General features: G+C 42.4%; 1 protein-coding gene across 4 annotated transcripts in view; it reads left to right on the top strand.

The window, feature by feature from the left end:
* DENND2B (DENN domain containing 2B) overlaps nt 1-22,384 on the top strand; it is a 182,251-nt gene that overhangs the window by 116,316 nt on the left and 43,551 nt on the right. For all 4 annotated transcript variants that reach the window (XM_075427409.1, XM_075427408.1, XM_075427410.1 and 1 more), the window contains 6 exons: nt 10,520-10,668; nt 13,409-13,624; nt 17,261-17,357; nt 18,305-18,349; nt 20,673-20,857; nt 21,511-21,620. In XM_075427409.1, coding sequence (XP_075283524.1) covers nt 10,520-10,668; nt 13,409-13,624; nt 17,261-17,357; nt 18,305-18,349; nt 20,673-20,857; nt 21,511-21,620 — 802 coding nt within the window. The remainder of the gene's footprint in view (nt 1-10,519; nt 10,669-13,408; nt 13,625-17,260; nt 17,358-18,304; nt 18,350-20,672; nt 20,858-21,510; nt 21,621-22,384) is intronic.

Raw genomic sequence — 22,384 nt, 5'->3', positions numbered from 1 at the left:
GAACATAATGATTCATTCTGCATTAATCAAGAAACAGTTGTGTAAAGGGGTGCACATTCCTAATATTAATCAGAGCTGTATTCCATGTTCAAGGAACCATGTGGACTTCATTCATCTTCTGTACTAGCACTCACGGGAATGTGGCAGTCATAGTAAACTTAACATTGTTTTGCTTCTTGTGGTTTTGAATGAGTCTTTAATCACACCAAAACTGATGTGGCTTTATGAATCCAGTTGGGGAAATCATGCTTGGCTTTGTGTGAATTCAAGAAACGATCATAGTATTAAGAGATGTCTGAGACAATTGCTTCTGCTGTGTTTGTGGACAACAGTATTTCCTGTCATATGTGCCATACGGTTTCAGTTTTCCAGTCTGTTCCCCTAAATGCAGTTGAGATATTTGAATATTGTTATTTAACCTCTGGTGTCTCTGAGGCATTTTTCACCTGGCGTCTAGAAGAAAGCACTTGGTATCATGACCAAAAAAAGCTGAATGTGCAAACTGAAGGCAAGTTTAAGGGCGCAATATTAAGTTTAACTTGAGAAAATCTAGTAAAACCATGTAAATTACAGTTTGTAAGAGAAATTGCATTCACAATTCAGAAATTAAATATAGTGGAAGAAATGTTTGACAAGACAAGCCTTCTTACTCTGTTTGTAACTCCTCAGAGTGCTGGACACAGCAGAACAGGTGGAGATTTCCTCTAAGAGAACACTATACAGATGCTTAGGAGACACATTGCTCGACTGCTGTGCATGTTGCATCGTAGATTGAGAATGTTTAATGTGATGCGCACAACTCCATCTGCCCTGTCCAAGCACGAGCCATTTGCTCTTACAGCTGCCTGGCCCTCACTTCAACATTTTTTTCGCAAGAATGAAAGTGATTAAAATGCTTTTCCTCCCTGAAGATCTGTGACTAACAGGGTTTCTTGCTTCTCTACTGGTTTTGAAGTCATAGGGGGACTATTCAGCACATAGCCCAGGTGTATGAGTATCAGATTATTCACCTTCTTATGGATGAGTATCTTACTGGTGGAATAAGAAGAGCAGTTTGTATAAGAATGAGTTTATTTATTTCAGCCACGTAGTGCAGAGAGGTCTTGCCCCAGTAATGTTCTCGTTCTGTCTGACTGGCTCACATGCAAGACTGGTGCTTGCTTACTAAATTGCAATGGTCCAAAGAACCCTTAGAACTCGGTTAATTAACATGAAATACAGTGTTAATGAATTACCCTATTTTAGAGTCCCCAGCTGGGATTAGGCTGTGCTTTTCTTTGGGACAAGACTGGCTTGACTTTGTGGCTGGAGCTCTTTTGAGTGCATGTGCCCAGCAGCTTGGCGTCACGTTAGCCTTTGCTCTGTATCAGTTGACAGGGTTCCTGCTAGGCCTTTTCCCAGTGCATAGATCTGCTGGAATTGCTCCACGACTGGAACTGGATTTTTAGCTTAGTCCTCTCCATCAGATTCCTGTAAGGAGGAAGAGGAACGTAAGTGTCTGCTACTGCCTTGGGGAAGTTCTAGTGTTTCACTAGCAGCAGAGTCCCTAGAAACACAAAGTCTGGGGACACCAGCGTATGCCAGTTACGTATAGCCAGGCCTAGTCTATACCAGAAGTTAGGTGGCATGCCAAAGGCGTGATAGGTATCAGCGCCACAGCTTGTGTTAGAGTTGCTTGGTGGCAAGTCCCAGTGCTGTGTAGATGACTAGGCTGCGTGTCCTTTAACCTTGAGGTTGATAGTGGCAGCAGTACGAGGCTCCTTTGTTCACTAAATGCAGGTATTTTTTCAGCTGACATTTTAGGATATACTGTGGAATATGGAGTCCATTAAATACCCACTGGCTGAGGAAATGCTTTTCTCAAGGATACTCCAGCAGCTGGAATGTGAACCTGGGCAGATGGATTAGCTGTTAAAGAGGGACAGATAACCTGGGTGAGAGGAAGGATAGTCAAAAGTGTACGATTCAGGCAACTGGCACAAATTCCTGTGAAAAAATCTTTCCTTCAGGCAATGCCACAGTTATTATGCAAAGTTAAAAGTTGAAAAGTTTTTATTTTAAAGCTGGGATTCAACAGTTGAGTTCTGGTTCTAAAAAAGCACGGGCTTTTGGATCTGGGGTTTTGTTATTCTTCATGGTGGTAGAGGCCAGCTTGAAAGCTTGCCTTGGAACTCGGTTCTGTCTTCTCATATCTCCTTATCTCCACGTCACAGTTTCTCTGTGGTCCCTTGAGGAGACTAGAGTTGGTCACATTCTTGATGGGGATACAGACTTCTTCCCAGCTCAGAAACAAATGTTCAGAGGCAGAGCTTGGGTACAGGCCCATCTCTGGTTGTATTTATGTTTGTTGAGACGTAATTGATAAAGCCAGTCAGAATGCTCTTCTGGAGCCTGTGAAGCTCTCGGTCAGCAGAGTCAGATCATTTCAGATTGGCTTGAAGTAAAAGGTGATAGTTAAATTATGCGGGAAATCTGTCTGGAGGGGGAAAAGCGAGAAAAGGAGGCAAACAGCAGAACTGAGACAGTTGAAGGAGAAGCAGTTGCTGACAGGTACTGTGTCTGCTTTGACAGCTAGAGCTGAAGCAGTCTAGAAAGCAGTGCCCCAGGAAATACTGCTGTGGGATCTCGAACACCAGGATGAATTTCTGAGTGGGGTCTTGCTGGTAGACTCCCATTGGGAGCATCTTGCAGTCCATGGTCCCAGGGGTAGCTGGCCCTCCTGGGGAGGGTTTCTTATGCACCCTTCTGCTCTCTGGACCTGTTCAGTGTAACATTAGGAGATTTTGAGCCCTTTCAGTAGCTGTATACTTCTCTTGACAAATATTTTTTGCACCTTAAGAGGAGTTAGGCTGGTGATAGTGACTTAACCACTGTGCTTCTGGAGGTATATAGTTGAACCTTGTTACAACTGACACCCAAGGTAACTAAAAAGTGAAACAGTACAGTTATATGCAATTGTTTAGCTGTATTCCTCTGTCAATTTGAGTATCTCCCTTCAGTTTGTGGAGAGTCAGCTTCTTGTTTGCTTCTGCCCTGTAACATGACAACTAGCTCTAGGTTTTCACGGGCCTTCCTCACAGTCAGAGTTGAGTGAAAAATAAATCATTCTAACGCACCAAACCTGTCAGACTGGTACCAGGCCTAGAAAAGTTCTCTTTTTTTTTTGGAGTAAAATTGTATCCACATAAGTCTTGTATGCAGGTTTTAGATAATCATTCAGGAAGCAAAATGTCCTTCTTTTGGTGTAGCCATCTCTCCTTGAAATTAGTGAGGGCAAGGTTGTTTTGTAGTACTTGGGTAAGTACAGTCTTTCAGAGAGATGAGAACAGATAAATCTGTGTCTCAGCTATTTCCCAAGCATCAGAACTCATAAGAGAGGAGATGGAGCAATATGTCTCAAATCAGCATTATTAAGTGGAGTGTCAGGGCAGCCTAACCCAGGTGGGTGCCTGAGCCGTTAAAACAGGCAGGTGTGCACCCACAAGCAAGGTTCTGAGTGTGGAGGGAATGTCAGTGGCTTAACCTTCCCTGTGGAGTCCTGAACAGCATGTCACTCCGTTTATCCCTCCTGGTAAGGCACCTCGTCTCTCCTGAACCGGTTAGTTGTTTGGAATTCTGATGTAATTAGACATAGTGGATGTCATGTAACAAAGATGATTTAGCTGTTTTACTGAATCCTCCACTGTGTGTGCCAAGAGCTGCAGAAATGATGACTGAGTCCAGTTAGAAGATGTTCCAGCTTGACATTGCTTTCAAATTAGAACATTTGCAAAGTTCTTCCAGTAAATGTAGAAAAAGGTTAAAAAGACAGCAAGCTGAACTTTCCAGTAAGATCCCATCATCACATGCCACATTATTGCCTGTCATGCTTTTGTATCGCATTATTGTCTGTCGTATTACCACCTCACATCAAAAGGGTTGTACAAATCTGGGAGAAACTGGAATTGCGGGGCTGCTGTGAAGCTGAGACAAACTTGGAGAGATTGCACCTCTGCCAGCAGTGCTGTGCCAGTTGCTTCTCTGAAAACATTTTGGGTTTTTAGTCAGACCCTTACCAGGAGGTCTCTGGATAGTTGTTACTCAAGGACAGAGCTAGGATTGAGACAAAATGATGGTGCAGGCAGTGATTAGGGAAACGTATGTTCCTGTCTTCTTCCATGCCCCCACTCTGCCTCTCACAGTCTAAAAAGCACGTGAGTTTTTGGAAAGCGTAATAGTGGCAATTTTAATAATAGACACTCTAGGGTAACGGCAGCCAGAGCACATTAAATCAAACAGGATTCCTATAGGCCTGTCAAAGAAAGGCCAGATATTCTAGCTGTCTGATCCTATTGATGATCAGCCTGCTGCTTTGTTGCTACATTATGATGCGTGGATTTCAGTTATTTTTAATAACCATCCCATGCTTTATTTAGGTCCCCATTTTTCTCTGTGGAGTCTGTCTCACAGCAATACCATCCACTAAAGCTAGTTTTGACAGTCTCTGTCAGCTTCATGGTTTTCTAGTCAACGCTGCAGCTTAGTAAAACAGAGCGTAAAATGACCATGAGGCTGCTCTCCCAAATCTGGGTTTAAATTCAGAGACTGTGCTGAAGTCAGCAGGGTTAAATCTCTGTGAAGTGCAAGTAGTTTAGGCATGCTGATGCTGTACTGTGCTAACAGTTGCTCATCAGATGTTTTCATGCGCATGCTTTTGGATTGAGTGTGAAATGGATGATTTTGGGTCGTGAAATTTCTTATTCATTTATCAGCCATAATAATTCTTCTCCATCTAATGCTTCATTATGATCACAACTCTAAGCTCTTGCAGTCCCTGCAGAGATAGTAGGGAGCTGAAAGTATCTGCAGTGTTTCTTCTGCTTATTGCAAGGCTAAGCGAAACTGGAAAAGTTCAGAAAGCACAAGCTGTTGCCTAGAAACTCCATGGACTGGGGCTCAGAAGGCTGATTATATTTTAGCCTTGTCACTCTGCATCTTGCAGATGCTCTAGTACTTTTCTGAGAACATGGTACTGGGCTGATACGCTGGGTGGTAGGATTGTAAGCAAGTAATGGTCTGTAACTTAGTACTGTTCAGCAATAGGTTTTCAAGGTGGCTATAATGTGTCTTAGGTGGAATTTAATATTGGAATAGGTCCTCTTTCTGCAGATTCCTGGGGTAAATTCCTCAGCTGACGTGCACAGTTTCAGCTTCTCTGATGTTGAAAGAGCTCATCTATGTACTAAAGATCTAAGCTAAGATAGTTTATGAGCGTGTGGAGATTTTGTGGTTTTCATCCGTTTGATCTGAACATGCTCATAAACATCCCAGTGGCTGAGTTTTCCTCCAGCACTGGTGATGTGAATCTGCATTTGTGTAATTTAATGAATAAAGTGAATGAGTAATGCATATGCAGAATGCACCTGGATTCTCACCATTGAGCAGTTCTTTGGACTTAAGTGCCCAGAGACGCTGGGGAGCCGTAAGTCTGCACAGCGCATGAATCCTCTGCTGTTCCCTCATGCAGTGCTTGCTCTCCGAGGTTCATTCCCATTGCTTCCTCTTCAATGGCAGCAAAAGCAGAATTCCCCAGCCGCTCTTCTCTGCTTGCTGCTTCCTTGCCCGGTTGTGTTTTACCTTAATCTTCCGCATGGGCTAGTGTGCACCAAATGTGCATGAGCTGGATGAACTGGGCTACATCTACAACTGAATGGAGGTCATGGGCAGAGGGCAGAAAAGGTAGTTCAAGGATTTGTACATGCCATTAGAGGGATTATGCGTGGAAAGGAGTTGATGTTGCACCTTGTGTCTGTTGTTACAGAAACACTGCAAAAGGTTGAAGGGCTAGGTGTCACAAGCATCAGAGATTCTTACAGACTGCTCACTTGGGTATTTCTACTCGTCTGTTATTCAGGCCTGATTCTGCCTATCTGCGCCTCTTTTTCTGCCCATTTATTGCCACTATTTCCAGCTCTTTGCCCCTGGAGCTATGTGCTACTTTTTCCCAAGTCTCTCCTGGGATGGCAGCTGAATCTTTAATCTCTCAGTTCATTACAATGTAAAATACATTGATTGCCCTATATTTTGTGCACATGCCCTAGTATGCAGGAAACACGTGCTTTGTCATTTGTGAGGTACTACCTCTGCCTAACCCAGCCATACAGCTCAGGGGCCTCGGCTTTCTATGTAGCCAGCAGGGAAGGCAGTAGGCTTCTAGCTTGGGCACGCAGCATCACTCTCTGGAGACAGTATCTCCTCTGCAAACACTGGCTCCTAATTTAGGCACCCAAGTTAACCCAAGTTGATAAGCCCTTTCTCTTACTGTGTACTTGCTGCTCAATCTTTCTCACTTCCTGGCAGTGCAAAAGGCAGGAGTTACAATCAGCACTCAGTGAATCACTTCATTCCTCTGATAATTATTTCTCCCATCTAAAAAGAAATTACGCGTTTCCCTGCTTTCTGCCATTTATAGAGAAATGTCTGCCTGCAATTTTTTTTCCCCTCAGCCTTACTTTTCAGTCCTTTCTCAGCATGAGACAGCCTTGCTGAGTCTGCCTCTGCTTCCCATTTGCCACGTGTGAGAGGCTGAGCAGAGGAACACTGTGTGCTGCCTCAGGACTCGGTGGGGCTGACTCGAAGAACATCACAGGGTGAGGAACTGCAACTGCTGGGGGACACTCATCGATGCTTAAGCTCAAGGCACTGCATTCCTCAGAACTTTTTCTAAAGACCACTGCTTATTTTATCTGTTTTGTTTTGCTTTGTTTTCCTTTCCCCTATGGACCAATCATTCAACTGCCTGTGAGATCTTATGAAGACAAATGTTGTGTAGATAAAAGTCCCATGTTAACTCATCAGTTCGGTAAGTAGAATTCAAGAGAATGGGAAACTTGAAAAAAAATGCATATAAAGGGAGCTTGTCTGGAAGCAGGAGTGGTGATCAGAGACGGTATTTGCCACAGCCTGCCTATTTCGGGTGACCATATGCATTCTGGGGATTTGATTCAGCTTCCTTTGAAGTCAGTGATAATCTGCTGTTGTCTTGTGTGGCAGTTGGATCACCCTCATCAAGACAAGCCTGGCCTCTATATTGCATAATGTTTCTCCTTTTGGCTTCCAATAGAGACATCCATATGGGAGGAACAAGGATTTTTCCTTGCTCTTTCGTTGTAAATGTGTTTTCCTTTTGCAGCAAATTCAAATGAATGCAAAAGCACTGCAGCTTGCAGATTGTGAACATTCCTTGCTGGGTCTTGGGACTAGAAAATTCATGGCGTCGAGGAGAAATGCAGAGATCAAAGCTGCAAACCTCTGAGCCAGCCCAGCCATATGGAAGCTTTCCTTATTTTTGTGCTGCAGGAACAGCAGCAGCCACCACGGCGGCCCTTCCTCAGAGCATCACTCCAGCATGGGACCTACATCTGCTGGTGGCCATCTGTTCCCAGGTCTTTCTCCCATGGAAAGCAGTCACGGTGCAGAGTGACAGGGTTAAATGCTGCGCTAAGGCAGTTCACAGTACCCTCACACATCTTTTTAGCTTGCTGGCCATCTTGGGTTTCTTGTCACTTGGCCTTCCTACCCTTGGCACCCAAAAACCAGCCTGTCCAGGCCACCTAATGCTCTTTTTGCATGTCTGGTCTTTTGGTCTTATCCGCCAGGGAGAGCGTATATACTAAAAAATGGTACTTGTCTAAGATTCTGAAATTATTGAAGACCTACACAAATAAATTATCTCTTTTAGTTTACTAGCTGAACCAAATACTGGGTTCAAATGCCAAATCAGCAAAACCAGGTTCTTTCAGATTGATCAGACTATTTCATTATCAGAGATTTAGTGGGAAACTTTATTCTTAAAAAAAAAAGATGAGGCATATTTGGTCTCAAGGCATAATATAATTTCAAAATGAAAAAGAAAACCCTCAGATAATTTGAGTTTTTTGCAGATAAGACAAATAAAAGAAAGACAACCAGTCATCTGAAGGAACTCTCACAGCTTTAGGGAAAGGGTTAAAATCCCTGTGGTGTCTTCACTGACCTCCACATTACACTGTAGAGGAATTTGTCCTGAGCTTTCTCTTGGTAGAGAATCTGAGTCAGAAAAGCAGCCTCTGCTCATGGTTCCTTGCTCCTCCCTCTCCTCTCATCCAAGACTTCTCTGGGCCTGTTTCTATACTTAATATTTTAGGTCAACATTAGTAACGTTGAGTTTAACTGGGTTCAAGCAATTCTGTTCTACATTGTGTCTTGCAAAGAGAATCACCCTAAAACTTTTAAATGCTTTACATTTTAAAAAGTTTTATTTTCAACTGATGGGCTTGTTTCAAGAGTTTGGATACTATGCAGAATAATGTAATAAGGAAGCATATGTTTAAGCACTGTCTAATGCAGCTGAGTATTTTGAAATCTGTTAATCCATTCTAAAATGCCTGTTTGACCTATACTTGACTTGGGCTTGCAAGAAATTTTATTATGCTAGTACAGTCCAATTAGCTGTGAGTAAGCAACAGCATTTTGCAAAGTTGACCACTTATTGCTGTTATGATTATCTTAGCTAGACCTCTAGAGTTTACAAGTAACAGAATTAGTGTGCAATATCTATTTATTTTTCTTTCTGCAGAAGGAATCAATCAATTCCATAGTCCTCCCAGAATATTTGTAGCTTTAAGTTTTTGTAGGAATGTTTGTTGCTTAAGATTTATCCTGTTCATTACATTAATCTAAAGGTCTTTCTTCTAAGTACCCCATGCACTTGAAGGTGTTCTTTCCATGTGGTATGCGGAGTGACTATGATGATAGTGCAGCTTCTAGTATCAGATTCCCTCTGGATTAAATAATAGCTGTGAATGCCAATTCAAACATTCTTCAAGAGCAGCAGTCATTCAGGCTTCTAATTAAAACAAAGCTAAAATATTCACTCTTGTGCTTATATTTAACTAGAAATCTTAGTATGATGCACTACCGAAGTAAAAATACAGTTTTGCTTGTACTGTGAATATGTGAACTTGGTAAGCAAAAGCTTTTATCGCTATAATTGATGAATCAAGAAGTCTCACGCTTCCAGGCTTAACAATAAAGTAGAAAGCACAACCTACTTTTGTTTTCTTTTGTGCAATGAGGAAATGTAATGTTCTGTCTAGAACAAAAAAACTGGTAGTCAAACAAACTGAGTATTAATCCAGGCCTTGCTCTTATTGAAAACACTTATGCTGTAACTGTCATCTCTGTAAAAGCCGTGAATATTTTCTGTAACAGTGTGAATAATAATAAACCATGCTATAGCTTTCTGTCCTCAATTCTTAACTGATACAGTATATAGTAAAATCTGAATTTCTTATATTTGATAGCTTGTATTGCAATATAAATTGTACCAAACCCATGAGCTTTAGAGTAATCTTTAGATATAAAACTAAAAGCAAGTTTGTTCCAAAGCATTGAACTTCCTGCATGTTTCAAGTTTCTGCAAACTGAAGTCTTGAATTTGAGTAGATCACTTTTCTGGGGGTGATTTTCTGTGTAAGACGGTTGGAAAACTGTAAGGACCCTGTGTTTGAAAAACCTGACGTTCTAAACCAGTTTCTGGCTATGAACTGTCTGAAGAAATGGTTACAAAATGGTCATTTTACTGATGGCACTCATTCATCTTCAAGCTTCTTAATTCAGTGAGAGGTTTAGTGAGTTTAGAGTTTTGAGAAGATGGTGAGTTATTCCACTGGTCTGTAGGCTGCCAAAGGGTATTGGATCTTACTTAAATCTGAACTATAAATTTTGGTTCTGGTTTTTGAATGCTACAAATTCAAAGATTGCAGTCTGCTTTTTGATATATTTTTCATTTATGTCATATTTAGTGATGAACTGTTCAAGCTTCTATGTATTACTGGCAGGATGAGTTTCTGGGAGATACTAATGCTACATAAATTAGAATGAATAACTGCTTAATTCGAAGGCATGATGTGTTCTAAAGAACACTTTGAGGATGCAATATGGCTAGGGCAGAAACTCTTCCCTCATCTTTTTGTTTTTCAGTCTTCTCTCTTGGCACTGCTGAGCTGAAATGTTTATTCTTTCTTTGCCTTCTCTCAGGGGAAGAGAAAAGAGAAGGTAGCATCAAGTAAAAGTTGTCTTATTGTGTGTAAGGGTGGTGTGTTGAGAACAGTTATTTATTGCTATTCATTTCACCCTGTGAGTGGCTGCTATAGATTTATAAAATCTACTGATACACTTTAAAGTACTCATGTGCCTTAGCTTTTATATATCAATAAATTTTCCACAGCTGCAGATGCTCAGAAGCACATCTTGTGAAATCTTTGCATTTTATTAAAAAAAAAAGGGGGGAGTAAAAAATACCCAAAGAAACTTGTTGACCTCATAGCCAAGTTCTCCTCCAAATACTTCCAGCTGCAGCTAGAGGGATGAGTCATGCTGAAAGCCGAGGAGCTTTTCTAACAGCCTTTCACTTGGTTCACATGATTTTTACTTGTTTTTTTAACTTTACATTCCTGTCTGTTTTTCTTTTCTTTAAAAAAAACTCAAAACCTTGAAGGCGAGTCACCCAAGGAAAACCCGTACGAGGATGTGGAGCTGAAAGGCCGTCATGCGGGCCGAAAATCCCATCAGCTCTCGGAGAATTCCCTAGATTCTTTGCACAGGATGTGGACGCCGCAGGACAGGAAATACACATCACCTCCCCAGGTAACGGCGCGACGGTGCCCGTCTTTCTGCACTTGTCGGTTATTTAAAACTTCTGCAAGAAAATCAGTCATGGCACGGGAGGGAGAGCAGCCACACCGAATGAGAAAAGGGTATCTGGAAAAAAGAGTCCGATCAAATGCATAAAGCATAGCTGGGAATGATCTTGGCAGCTGTAGCTCAGCTGCTCAGTGCTGCGCTGCCGAAGCTGATGACTCTTTGTGCTGGCTATGGCCTGATGAGTTTAAGCAGAATCCTTCCACTGTCTGTTTGTGAGCTGAATCTGAATTATTTGTATGGCTGCATCTCTTTGTGAATTGCCTCATCGTTTGCTGCTGGGCTGTTAGTAGGGACAGAAGGGAAAAAGTCAGCTGCTTAATCTTGCCCACGTGTTGTTACGTGAGGCCTATTGTGACTTTGCTAATGTGAAGTACGTAGCGTGGCATGTTTTATTGTAAAATGGAAAAGGCCAAGTATGGTCCCCCAGTAAATAAATTAATAATAAAATAATCAGAAAAACCTGAGTGTCTGCATTTAACAAGGCTGTGTAAGTTGTGTGTTACAGCATAAAGTAAAAGACCAGGAACTCTGCAGACTTTCCATTCAGTGGTGAATTTTCCAACGCAGTCTGTTTTTTGTGACTGCTGTGAAATGCCAGGTTGCTTTATTGTTTATGGGATCATTGTGTTCATAAGCGAAAACATAAATTTCATCACATATTTAATTTTGAGATTCAAAATGCCTTTTAAAGGAACTTTGTTTTGCACTGAACCAACAGAAAATTTGCAGTTGAACAACAGGTCACAACAATTTACATTTTTGTCTTGTAGAGAGACCTAGAACAAAACTGAATATGTTTTCTTTCACTTAGTTTGTGTGCCTGTGAGCATGACAGTCTAAGAGACAAAAGAAGTATCACCAGGATTCTTAGTGTGCACCTAACACATCACTTATAAACCAGGAGTGTTTTCAGCAAAGCTACTGAAGAAAGAACAAGTGGAAAGTAGTAATCATGCAGAGTAAGAAGAAACAGAAACTGCAGCCACGAAGATAACCTTGTAGCGAGATACATACTATGCCTAACAATTATTTGGTGGTCTGTGTGTGTGTGTTAACAGGAATTGTGTAGCATCTCGAGGATCCAACAGGGCATACCATTAGGGTAGGAACCATATAGGTTCATCGTAAGATACTGTCCATTGTCCTGTCTTTTACAGAGGGTGACCAGAGAATATACAGATCAAAATGACTTCTGTAAAGTTGCTCAGTAAATAAGCACTGCCTGGTATTTTTTGCAACAGAGCTATCTTTATTCTGGTAGTTTCTTTTTGAAACAATGCCAGGAGTTTCCTGCCAGGAGTCAGTCTTGCCATAATTGTGCTGTCACTGTGCTGATACATAAAGCAAAGAGACACTAAGAGCAGGTCAACTATGGGCCTGGGTAATTCCCCAATGACCAGAAATAGAAAAGTCTTAATTTCCTGAAGAATGGCAGCTTTGGCAATGATTTATCACCCAGTTTTTCCAGCATAGCAACATAGCTGGATTAGCAACATGACTTTTTCAGTCATGGATGATGACAAACAAGATGGAAGAGATCAGAAGGTCAGCAGGCTATCAACAATCATCTCCAAAAATAATTCCTTTTATTAGAGTATAGACTGCTGCAGATTTTCCTGGCATGCTAACTCGTGGTAAGCACAGACCTCAGGGACACTGTGGTCACTTTGAATCCCACCATGTCTTCTCCTTTCCTATTCGTTACTTTCATTTTTCAAAGTAATCAGATATAGAAAGGATATTTTATGGATGAGATATTGTATTTGTGATGCAAAACCCACACATACAGAAACACTTATGCTTACTCCCAGATAGTAATGGCGCTGTAACAGGTAAGCCCTCCAAGTAGAACAGATGGAACATCTGTTACTGCAGGTTTATAGCTCATAATACTGCTAATAAAATATTAGCAAATTCCAATTAACAGCTATTTGACATAATAGTACTTTTTTCTAGACATGCTGGTTAAGCTTCCTACAGTGTTTGTATTTGGGAGGAGAAGGCAGGGACCCGACCTTACCAGCCTGCCGATTAACCTTCCTGAGAGCTGGGCAGAGATGCTCGAAGAGCTGCTCCGAAAGAGCCCCAGTTTTTTAAAGACAGCTGTTACCTGGGGCTTAATCCTGTCAGTGAGTCTCCCTGCCCCCTGCAATGATAACAGTTCGTGTTTTAAACGGAATTCTTTGCAAATGCAGGACAAAGCTTTAGCCTCACCTCTGCACATATGCAGATCTTAAAACATCTTAACACCATGGAAATACAGCAAGCTTAATTTTCTACTTTCATTCTCTAGGACAAAATAGCACATTTAGTGTAATTGCTCTTGATTTTGACTATTGCAAGTGAAAGAGACGGATCAGGCCCATTGGGTCAGTGTTCTGATGTCAGCCAAGCCTTTAAGTTAGGTTTAGAGGCTCATAGAGTTGAGGTGATGTGGGTGCATGGAAATGCACCAAAGCCAAAAGTACTGTTGTTTTCTTTGAACTCTAAAGTGTTAGATATTGACCCTCCTCTCCATGATTTGACCTTAAACCCTCTTTTCGCACGTATCCCACCGAGCAGCGGCTCACCTGGCGTGATGTCCTCGTGTAGCCACTGCTCACTCACAAAAAGCTGCTTCTGCACTTTCTGCATGGAGTGTTGCTGACGCAGGGAGGAGCTCAAGCTGTTCTTGTTCCTGCAGCTACCTTCGAAGCCCAGCAGCCAGTCTCTGCGCGTTGGGAACTGGTCAGAAAGGAAGACCCACCGCTTACCACGGCTGCCCAAGCGGCACAGCCACGATGACATGCTGCTGCTGGCTCAGCTTGGCATTCCCTCCTCTCCTTCCAGCCTCAATGAGGACAGCCTGAGTACCACAAGCGAGCTGCTGTCTACACGGCGGGCCAGGAGGATCCCAAAGGTACTGGCAGGGTGATCAGGCTCATGCTGAGGACAAGTCACCTGTCTGCAAGAGCTTGCAAATTCCTATTCAGTCTTTAGCCATCACTGAAAGCTCTTACTGTATCCTAAATGAAAGCTGAGATCAAAACAGAAACAGTAACTCTCAGGAGCCAAGACATACTCCTTTTTTACGTACAGCCGTACTGTGAAAATCCCTTCCCTAGAAAAGGGTAACTCTGTCCTGGTCCAAGAGCAGCAAACATCTGATTGCCATCTTTGCACAGAGTTGATTTTAAGCCAGTTCTGTTTTCTGCACTTTTCTTTAAGCTTTATGGGCCATAGCATTTTTATGTACCTAACTTTGTGATTTTGAATGGCTGATGGTCAAGCAATTATTATTTATAACATGCATCTGAAGTGGTTTTTTTCCCCATCATTTGTTTACTGGACTCAGGAGGAAATTAATTCTCTCTCCTTAATATTTGCTATGTTTTTGCTTTCTTGGGATATACTATTATACTGCATAAATGAGCGTACATCTGTGTAGGAAGTTACAGAGTAGCTTGCTACTTGGTTTTGAGTAAAACTTGGAGAGTTTGGCTGTTAGTTTTGTACCCAACTTTTTTTTTCTTTTTTTTGTGGATTTAAAGGACAGACATTCTCCTCATATGCAATTATGTTTTCAGCGTATGAAGGTTCATATTTTTATCATAAATCTTGTGATAATTTCTTTTTTTGACCACTCTAGCTCCTAGAATCACATATTACTGGAGAATCTCAGGTTTTTATTGAGAAAATGTTAGTTATTAGAGGGAAAAACTAGAACCTGAGAAACTCCTGTTCTGTACCACCCCCAGTGATGCTTTGTGAAGCAATATCCAAATGCTTTAAACATCTGGGCTTTCCTCACCCCAGTGCAGGTGTTTTACCCCTGGTGAAGTAGCGCAAGCAGAAAAAGTGCCAAGCAGAACAGCAAAGGGAGTGAAAACTCCCAGCATGGCCCCTCACTCCTGGTTTCTGATGCCTTATTTAGCGCTTACATGCAGGCGTTTCTGGGCCGGCACGCGCGTGCGGGAGCTGGGCAGGATCTCATCCCGCCGGCTCTGCCGCGGTGCTCTGCAGCTTCCCAGCAGCCACAGCCAGGCGCACGGCCGCCAGCAGAGCAGTTCGGGCTGAGCCTTGCTGGTGGGTTGCACATGGCTCAGCCAGCGCGTAGAGGCAAAATCCTGAACGCTGCTTCAAGTGGGAGAACAAGCAAGGATTTTAACACTTCAAACTGTCCGTTCTGGGCCAGACCCTCTTCCTCTGTTGGAAGGGTTGCATGAGTCCTTGTTCCAGTCTGTGCTCTGTTACTGGCGTTCTGCTGTGTCTACAGCAACTTTCTCTCACTGGGTTTATTTCTTTCTGCAAGCTGAGGTAAAACAGCTTTTGCAAATTGTATTATAGTTCTATGAGTAAGGCTGCTATGGAATGAAATATACTATTCCTGACTCATAAAAACATTATGAAGATTAATTGCTGATTAATTGCTACATATTTATGACTTTCCAGAAGTAATAATATTCTATTTAATTATGAATACTTAGTAATCCCAACCTCTTGTTGAAGGCACTAAACCTGTTATTAATATTTTCCATCATCTCGGATATTTTGAATAGACAGTTATTATCTGCATTAGCCCTGCTGAGGGAATTCATAAAGATTATTACCAGGAGTTAAAATTCTGGCCAGTGTTGGTTAAAGCCAGCACTAGGATAAGACTGTAGTAAGTAGATACAGCACCTCTGAAGTAAGGTAAGTACGGCATGAGTTGAAAGGGGAAGAGAGGAGAAGTCCATATGGGCCAGATCCTCAGCTGGTACGGCACAGCTTCAAAGCAGCTGCTTCACTCTGTACCTGAAAAGGCTTTAAAAAGTTAGGGCCATCTCCTTCTATGCTTATTTGGCTTGGCTTCACCAAGAGCAAGTCCTGCCTCCCACCTGACAGAGTAACTACATCATCGGACAAGGGAATTGCTACAGATATCATCTATCTAGACTTCTGTAAGACCTTTCACACAGTCCCCCACTTCTTTCTAAACTGGAGAGATATGGATTTGATGGGTGGACCGTTCAGTGCGTGAGGAATCATTTGGATAGTCAAAACCAGACGGTAGTGGTCAACGGCTTGATGTCCAGATGGAGATCAGTAATGAATGGTGTCCCTCAGGGGTCCATACTGGAACCAGCACTGTTTAATATCTTAATCAGTGACATAGACAGTGGGATTGAGTGCAGCCTCGGCAAGTTGACAGATGACACCAAGGTGAGAGGTGCAGTTGACACACCTGAGGGACAGGATGCCATTCAGAGGGACCTGGACAAGCTGAGAAGTGAGCCCATGTGAACTTCATGAGGTTCAACAAGGCCAAGTGCAAAGTCCTGTACCTGGGCTGAGCCAACCTCTGGTATTAATACAGGCTGGGGGATGAAAGGATTGAGAGCAGCCCTGCTGAGAAGGACTTGGGGGTACTGATGGATGAAAAGCTGGGCATGAGCCGGCTGATGTATCCTGGGCTGCATCAAAAGCAGCATGGCCAGCAGAAGGAGGGAGGTGATTCTGCCCCTCTGCTCTACTCTCGTGAGACCCCTCCTGGAGTCCTGCATCCAGCTCTGGAGCCCTCAGCACAGGAAAGACCTGTTGGAGCGGGACCAGAGGAGGGCCATAAAAATGATCAGAGGGCTGGAACACCTCTCCTATGAGGAAAGGCTGAGAGAGTTGGGGCTGTTCAGCCTGGAGAAGAGAAGGCTCCAGGGACACCTTGTTGCAGCTTTCAAGTACTTAAAGGGGGCTTATCAGAAAGATGGGGACAGACTTTGTAGCAGGGCCTGAAATAATAGGTCAAGGAGTAATGGTTTTAAACTAAAAGAAAGTAGATTCAGACTGAATGTAATGAAGAAAGCTTTTACAGTTGGGGTGGTGAGAGACAGGAACAGGTTGCCCAGAGATGTAGTGGACACCCCATCCCTGGAAACACTCAAGGCCGAGTTGGACAGGGCTCTGAGCAACCTGGTCCAGTTGAAGATGTCCCTGCTCATTGCAGGGGGGTTGGACTAGATGGCCTTTAAAGGTCCCTCCCAACCCAAACTATTCTATGATTATTTGAACACGCTAAAGTGTCGGTTCTGAGAGGTGCTAACACACATGTTACTCTTCTATTCAAAGTAAGAATATGATCTTTAGGTCCATGAGAGTTTGGTAAAGTTGGATGTGGCTAATGGATCACTGTTACCTAGACAATGCAAGTGAAGAGAGAAACAATAGCATAGAGAGGAATGAGGTGGTAGAGGATAACAGCTACCTTTGAATCCGCAGGCTCATTGTACTTTTATTGCAAATGACAACAAGATTTTTGAAAACAGGATTTAGGTTTCTGAGTTATCTAATTGTTTTTTAAAATATATTCATAGGTAAAGGAGTGAGATTCGAAATAAGTGATTCGGACAAATGAGATTCAAAATTAGAGGGATAAGAAATACACTTTGAAACAGTAAAGGCTTTTGGGGGTTCAGCTCGCCTACCGTTCATGGTCAAATTCTTTGTTTGGATGGAGTAATTAAAAGTCCTGGCAGAAAAGTGTTTGATCTTACTGATTCCTCATTTTCTTATTTTGCAGCTTGTCCAAAGAATCAATTCCATCTACAGTGCAAAAAGAGGAAAAAAACGACTGAAGAAACTTTCTATGTCCAATATTGAGACAGCGTCCCTGCGAGGTATAACAGAAGCATCATGGTTCAGTGAATCCATCTGAATGTCACAGGATTAACAGATTCCCTTCTTTTCTCCACATCGACCCCGGACTCTACTTTGTTTAGAACTTTCTGCTATGAACAATGATCACTTTCTCTCTGTAAGAGGAGAAAATGGGGATGAGCTAAAAATCTATGAGATTCTCAGCATTGTCTATCCTATTAATCCCATGATCAGCTGGATTTATTCATCTTCATCCTCTTTAGTTCACTTTTTGAGTAATGTGCATCTCTAAGTTTTGTCCAAAATTCACAGTTTTGACTTTGTAATTCATTCATGCTTTCCTGACATGTGAATGTAACTCATACTATGCTTCAGACTTCTTCTGGAAGAAAAGAGGCCGAAAAGAAATTCAGGCCATATTTGTAGTAGGAGTACAATAGGGCTTTAATACAAGTACACCTCAGAAATACATCTTGTCATAAGGTTACTTTTGCATGTTATTCTCACTCAGTTGGGTGAGCTCCGGTGACTGAAAATGTTGCCCATAAAGACAAAGCTTATAAGGCTTGCTTTGATGTCTCAAGAACTCTATAACTATTTTTTTCTTTAAATTATAGTCTGAAAAAGAAATGGAAGGGTTAAAATCCATTTTCCAAATGGCACATTCACGTCTGTAGCTTAACATCTATGGGGTTCAGTGCAACTGGTTGCTGTAATGGAGAATGACTTTTGCACTTTCATCAAAATGAAGCTCTTATTCTCAAGCAAAATTGAAACTTAATCCAAGGAAAACACAATCTAAGGGGTCATTCAAACTGTTTATTTCAAGACATTTTAAAACTGAGGGGAAAGCATGCATGGATCACAAGGCTCAGTGTGAGATATGATTTTTTTCCAGTTTCACCACAGTAAACCAAGTTTGTTTGCTCTGATTTTGCATTAACTGATCCCTCTGTCTTCTCTGCAGATGAGAACAGCGAGAGTGAGAGTGACTCCGATGACAGGTTTAAAGGTAAGTAATCAGCTTTCAATAACTTCTAGTCAGCCACTGTCACAGACTTTATCAACGTACGTTTTCCTGCTACTGCATGTTGTTCCTGTCCATGGCCTATATTTTCCTTCTTGAGCTATGCTAACTCCATTACTGCAGAGCTCACAAAGTTTCCAACACAGGAGCATGAATGTGGAAAGCAAGGACAAAATGAGCTGTGAGGACCTAACAAAGATTTGGCAACTGTGTCATATAATGAAGAACAGGACCTTTGACAGATTTCCTTTGTCAGCCACTTCACAGATGCTGATGTTTTCCAGACTGACTACTGGATGCAAACTTAGAGGGATGAGATTGGAGAAACGTGGTCTCTTCTTATTCATACACTGCTTTAAGTGTTTACCACTAGCTGCTGTTGGAGGCAGGATTCTGGGTCTGATCCAGCGCAGCGGTTCTTAGACTCTTTTATGGGTCTGCAGTCTCCAAATTGTAGAATTTCCTTTATCAGTGCACAACACCTGCACAAACTCTGCTTGAGCCAGGCCAGTAATTTAGTCCCTCACTTTCAAGGGTCCTGATACACAGAGAAAACAATAAAAAAGTTGAAGGCAGCAACAACAGATTTTATTATGAAAACCCTATCATGCTGTTAGTAAGGGAGGGGGGAAAAAACCAAGAGTGCAGAGCTGTGGTTATAAGTTAAGGGGCAAGCATTCATGTCTATCTACTGCAGATGTCACCTGCTTACTGTTCATGCAGGAAAACTCGGTGGAAAAAATTGTCTTAGGGAAAAAGATTTACATAGGAGATGGTAAGACCACTCAAAACAGGCTGCATGCAAGGTTGTACAGTGATGTGTGGAAAAACACTCGTTGCTCCTTTTTAGGCAGGTACCAGCCCAAAAGCACTTTCAGTTCTGTTTCTCTTTGTGTCAGAAAATACAGGGGTTGCTTTTGCTCATACCCCATGAAAGAACTCAGACAGGGCCTGCCCTCTCTCTTGTTATTGGGAGGATATTCTGATTTCACTGGAAACTGGGAAGCTTTTCCCCTCATTGTTGTGGAATGGAGGATCTTCATTCTGATGATTCCCTAACCAGCTGCTCCTGTGTGACCTTATATTTACATTGATGCTCTTGGGGTATCCTGAGCCAAAGATCCAGCTGTCACGTGTAGCACGACAGGATCCACTGGGTCCCATCTGTTGGGGTGGGGTGAGCCCTTTGGTTTCACCTCTTGCAAACACAAAGCACTGGCCAGCAGTGTGAGGCTGTCTCAAGGCCTGACAAGGCAGGTTATTTCTTGGGATTTAGCTTCCCTAGTTGTGCAGTCACACCAAGACCCAAGTGCTTTATCAAAATAATCTTTAAGTTGTTGAACCAGTTGTATGACGGCTGGTCATCAAGTGGTTTCCCTTTCTTTCTGTCAATTAATTACTGTTGTGATAAAGTGCTTGTGACACCTTATTTCACTGCTACAAGGACAGTCTACCTTTTGCAAACTGTGGGCAGTGTCAGTGACTGTAGCCTATAAGAGATTGACATGTGCCGCTAATCATTCATTTACCATTGCTCAGAGATCCTGGTATGAAGAGGTGGGGAAGAGCGTGCAAGAAGCTGGTTTTACTTAGCTGTTTTCACTTGTTGGTCTGCCAGAACTGGTAATGATGTTACTGAGTAGTCCACTGTAGACATCTAGCGACAAGTCACTGGATCAAGGCATATCTTGGAATCAGGACTGGACATGACCATGAATCTAAGATTGTCCCTTAGTTGAACTGGCACAAGGAAAGCAGTCCCACAGGAGGCAGTTCGCACCTCTGTCCTTTCCTTCCCCCTTCCCTGGAGGTCGTTCCATGGCTTGTATGGACTATGCCTGTGCTGTAGAGAATGAGAAAATATACCTTCAGTGGTTCTTAGCATAAAGCTGTGCTACACAGGGACAGGTCACAGAACTGTTTTTCACCAGTGTAAACCAGGTCCAGCTCAGGCCTGAGATGTGTCACCCCAAAGGCCCTAGTGCATTTGCACACCCACATAAGGGCTTAGAATCTAGTCTTATGTGCAAAGAAAAGCAGACTTTTGGCAGGGTAACAGTTATGAACTGCAAATTATTTCAGTGACTGCGTGTTCCATCACTTCAGTACTTGGAGACAGTTTTGATTTATGGGTGCAATTAGTGAGGGAGACTATGGTATGAAGGTTTGCTTTTGAAAAGAGAACATGCTTGGAATAATACACTGGCAAACTGAAAGTGCTTTGTGAATGGCTGTGACTTACACATACACATTACAGTCCCACGTAATGATCTGTCTCTTTTTTTTTGTTTTGTTTTTTTAATGCTAGCTCATACCCAGCGTCTAGTACACATCCAGTCAATGCTGAAGAGGGCTCCAAGTTATCGAACCCTGGAACTGGAGCTGATTGAATGGCAGGAACGGGAGTTATTTGAGTATTTTGTGGTAGTGTCACTGAAAAAGAAGCCCTCTAAAAACACTTACCTCCCAGAAGTGACATATCAGTTTCCCAAGGTAAAAGAAAAATTCTTAAGTACAGTTCATTCTAAGGTCAGTAGAGTGAATAAGTGGAAAAATTAATAGAAATCTAGTTTTTCAATGGAGTTAATAATTCAGGTTTCATAATTGTTCCAAAGTGATCTGTTACAAAGCGAAGGGCATAGAGAAGTTGACCAAAATCTTTCCCTGTTTACAAATTTATCTTTTCCAGTGCTGGAGATTTTGGCCTGATGGTAGATGCTTTAAAGACTGTGTTTAAATTCAGTTTCTAAATATTTCACTTTGAACTCGTCTTGGCTATAGTAGGATTTGTTCCAAAACTCACTGAAGTCAATGGAAAGACTTTTGCTGATCTATGGCATTTCTCTTGTGCTCTTACAGCAGAAAGGAATTTGAGTTAGGTCTGTGTTTTAACTGCCTGTTGTGCAACAAGGAAGTTTTGGGCAATTTTTAAAAAAATAATTGAAAAAACCCAGCAGCGATTATCTCTATTGTACTAGCATCTATAAGCCTCTCCTTGGCTCATGCCTCACTCTGCCAAGCACAAATAAAGAATAAGCTGATGGGCCGTTGCTCTTCAGAGCTCGTTAGTAACGCTCCCTTTCTGAGAGGTGCTGTGAAGCTGGCACTAACAGTGACTGACTGAACCTCAATTTTCTCCCCTGCAGCTAGAAAGACCAACCAAGCAAATGCGTGAAGCAGAGGAGCGTCTCAAGGCTATCCCTCAGTTCTGCTTTCCCGATGCCAAGGACTGGCTCCCTGTCTCTGAATACAACAGGTAAACCCTCCGGTGCTCCTCTGCTGCACAGTGCTGATGGAGTGCATCTGGAGGAGCCAGAGACTCGCTGATGCCCAATTAAGGAAGTAGCAGTTTGAGTCTTGGCCACTTCAGGCTCAAGCAGCTGTATTTAATTTTTTTTTTTTTTTTTTAAGATCTGTATGATTTTTCTTCCCTATTCTGCCTGGCTCACAGGCCTGTGTGGCTGAGAGGAAGAAGTTTGAAGGTTCTTCTCAGTGCTAAACCCAAAAGCATAAATGGAAGTATTTAAAATAAATCTTAAAAAGGACAGGGCTCTGAACAACACCAGCCCTAGTCATTTACCCAGAAATGTTTGTCTAACTTTGCAGGACATCTCTTCATTTGGCTCAAAGCAATGCTATTCCGAGAACTTTTTTGGAGCTGAGCTCTGTGCCAGTGGAGAACCCCTGTATTCTTTCCCTCAGATACGAATGACTGCAGGAGGAGGGCAAGAAAAGGGAGAGCCAGGCTTGCATTTTCTTCTTCATTAAAAAAAATAAAAAAAATAATCTTTTTTTTCCCCTGCTTTGATGTGTCAGAACCTGTAGATCTGAAGGTGTAGTAGAATAGGCAGAAGGGACAGAATCACAGAATGGTTTGAGTTGGAAGGGACCTTTAAAGGTCATCTAGTCCAGCCCGCCTGCAATGAGCACGGACATCACCAGACAGATCAGATTGCTCAAAGTTCTGTCCAACCTGACCTTGAATGTTTCCAGGGATGGGGCATCTACAGTCTCTCTGGG

The sequence above is a fragment of the Opisthocomus hoazin genome, chromosome 7 (assembly GCF_030867145.1).
Source record: "Opisthocomus hoazin isolate bOpiHoa1 chromosome 7, bOpiHoa1.hap1, whole genome shotgun sequence".
In the NCBI taxonomy this organism is placed as follows: Eukaryota; Metazoa; Chordata; class Aves; order Opisthocomiformes; family Opisthocomidae; genus Opisthocomus; species Opisthocomus hoazin.
The sequence above is the reverse complement of the archived record's forward strand: the minus strand, read 5'-3'. Positions and strand labels throughout refer to the sequence as shown.